Below are 2,290 nucleotides of genomic sequence, written 5' to 3' on the forward strand. Positions count from 1 at the left end.
TGCTCCGGGCGAACAGGGCTGGCAGAGTCCAGGCTGCAGGCTGTCCCCTCCTCCCCGGAGCCCAGGAGGGCCGTGTCCCCCCCGTCCTGCCCCACTTCCCGCCCGACTCCCGGCTCCTTGGGGCACCAGAGGACCCCACAGTTGGGGTGGAAGCAGGGTTTGAGCTGGAGCGAGTGTGCTTGTCAGCACTGGTGGTCCTGGGGGGCCGAGGGGGAGCAGGAGGGGGCAGGCGGAGGGGCAGGCACCAGGAAGGCCACAGCCTCAAGGGTCATCGTCCTCCATCCCCGGGGGAGGAGGATCCTGTCTGAGCAGCTGCTGCCTGAAGCAGGCGTCTCCTCTCCTCCTCCCAGAGGCAGAGATAGGAGGGAAGGTTGAAGTGCTGCGTGAGGGGGTGCGGCAGGAGGGGTGCAGCACGAAGGGGGTGCAGCAGGAGGGGTGCTGCGTGAAGGGGGTGCAGCAGGAGGCGGGGGCGCCCTCAGCCGTGTCCCCGCTGCTTTGGTCCGCCAGCTGTCGCGCCTTCTGTTCGGAGCTTTTAAAAGCAGCAGCCGGTGTGGTGCCGGGACGCGGCACAGTCCTGGGCCCGTGCGACAACACATCTATTCATACACGCACACACGCGTGTGCCCGCCTAGCTTTCCGGATGCACACACACTGCACCTGTGACCGGACCAGGTCCCGTGACATCGCGGGGACCCTGTCCCCAGCCGGGCTACGCACAGGACTCGGGTCCCACTGTGCCCCAGAGGAACCAGACCGCCGCCGCCACCCCTCCTGGGGGAGAGGGGCGTACACCCACCCCCTGCTCCGCTCAGCACTGGAGGCTGCCAGCCCCTCTGCTGCTCCAGGCTTCCCAGGGAAATGGACCTGGGACCTGCACAGGCGGGCCGTGCGGGCGGGTCCCTCCGCGCACCGTGCGTTCGCTGTGGCTGGTCAGAGCCCCCTTGCTGTGCTGATAATGAATCCCGCTGTCAGACTGTGCCTCATTGTTCTCCCATTGATCCTGTGGGACGGGGGGCTGGTCTGCTTCGGGGCTGCTGTGGACATGTGTGTACACGTCTGTGTGAGTCTGTGTCCAGGTCCCCGGGGTGCACACCGAGGGTGGATTGCGGGGTCACCCGGTACCGGAACTGCTGGGCTGGCTTCCGAAGGGGCTGCACCGTCAGATCCCGCCTCCCGCCCAGGAGGTCCGAGGGCTCTGATTTCTCCAAGTCACCAACACCTGTTGTGTTCTTTCTTTAAAAATATGTTTTTATTGATCTCAGAGAGGAAGGGAGAGGGAGAGAGAGACAGAAACATCAGTGATGAGAGTCATGGATCGGCTGCCTCCTGCATCCGCCCCCACCATTGGGGATCGAGCCCGCAACCTGGGCCTGTGCCCTGACTGGGAATCGAACCGTGACCTCCTGGTTCACAGACAGAGCTGGGGGACCCTTTCCGGGCGGCGGGCCCTGAGCCACTCCCAGCCTCTTGTGTAGATGGCCAAGCCACCAGCCTCTGGCCCACACAGACCTGCTTCTTCTCTGTTCTCCCCGCGGAGCACCGGGCACAGGCCCCCCAACCCCCGTGTCTGCTTCTCTGTGCAGCGGCTCCCCGGCCGGGGCCTGCTCCGCGGACAAGGCCGTGCCGGAGGCGGCCCCCGTGGCCACGAGAGAGAAGATCCGGTCCAGGTTCCACGGCAGCCACGACCTGATCCATCGCCTGTTTGTCTGCATCTCAGGTGCCACGTGCGGGCCTGGGCGGTGTGGGCTGGTGGGTGTGGGCTGTGCTTCGGGGGAGCAGCTAGTGCCCGTGGGGCTGAGGTCGGCTGCGGGTGACATCCTGACGATGATGAGATGATGTTGGGGGGTGCTGGCTGATGTCGGGGTGCAGGGGTGCCCGGCCCTGTCCGCGGGCCCCCGCTCTGTCTTGTCATCGCCCCACGCCCTGCGATGCGCCCTGCGCCCAGCAGAGAGCAGGCTTTGTTCGCTGTCAGGGTCCCCCCCCCATGGCCCCTTGGGTTCAGAGTCCGTCTGCGTCCTGACTAGTTTGTCTTTCCTTCCTCCACGGCTCACAGAAAGGCGGGGGGTGGCTGTTTTGTCCCCCAGGGGGTTCAGAGAGGGCATGAGCAAAGGGCGCCTTGTTCATGGTTTCCTTTGGTTTTGTGTGTTTTAAATGAGTACAAACCCAGGTGGTTCAGAAGTATACAGTGTGGGGTCCCCCCACACGCGCCCTCCCCACCCGCCCGGGGAGGGGCTTAGGCAGTGCCTGTCCTGCTGTGGGCTCTGTCCCCCCACCCTCCGGTGCCCCCTGT

General features: G+C 65.5%; 1 protein-coding gene across 1 annotated transcript in view; it reads left to right on the forward strand.

Moving 5' to 3' along the window:
* Positions 1-2,290, forward strand: part of LOC102252393 (lateral signaling target protein 2 homolog) — a 36,434-nt gene that overhangs the window by 31,380 nt on the left and 2,764 nt on the right. Inside the window, exon 5 of the mRNA XM_014533457.1 lies at positions 1,584-1,717. Within this exon, the coding sequence (XP_014388943.1) occupies positions 1,584-1,717 (134 nt within the window). The remainder of the gene's footprint in view (positions 1-1,583; positions 1,718-2,290) is intronic.

Source organism: Myotis brandtii, unplaced genomic scaffold (genome assembly GCF_000412655.1).
Source record: "Myotis brandtii unplaced genomic scaffold, ASM41265v1 scaffold986, whole genome shotgun sequence".
Classification (NCBI taxonomy): Eukaryota; Metazoa; Chordata; class Mammalia; order Chiroptera; family Vespertilionidae; genus Myotis; species Myotis brandtii.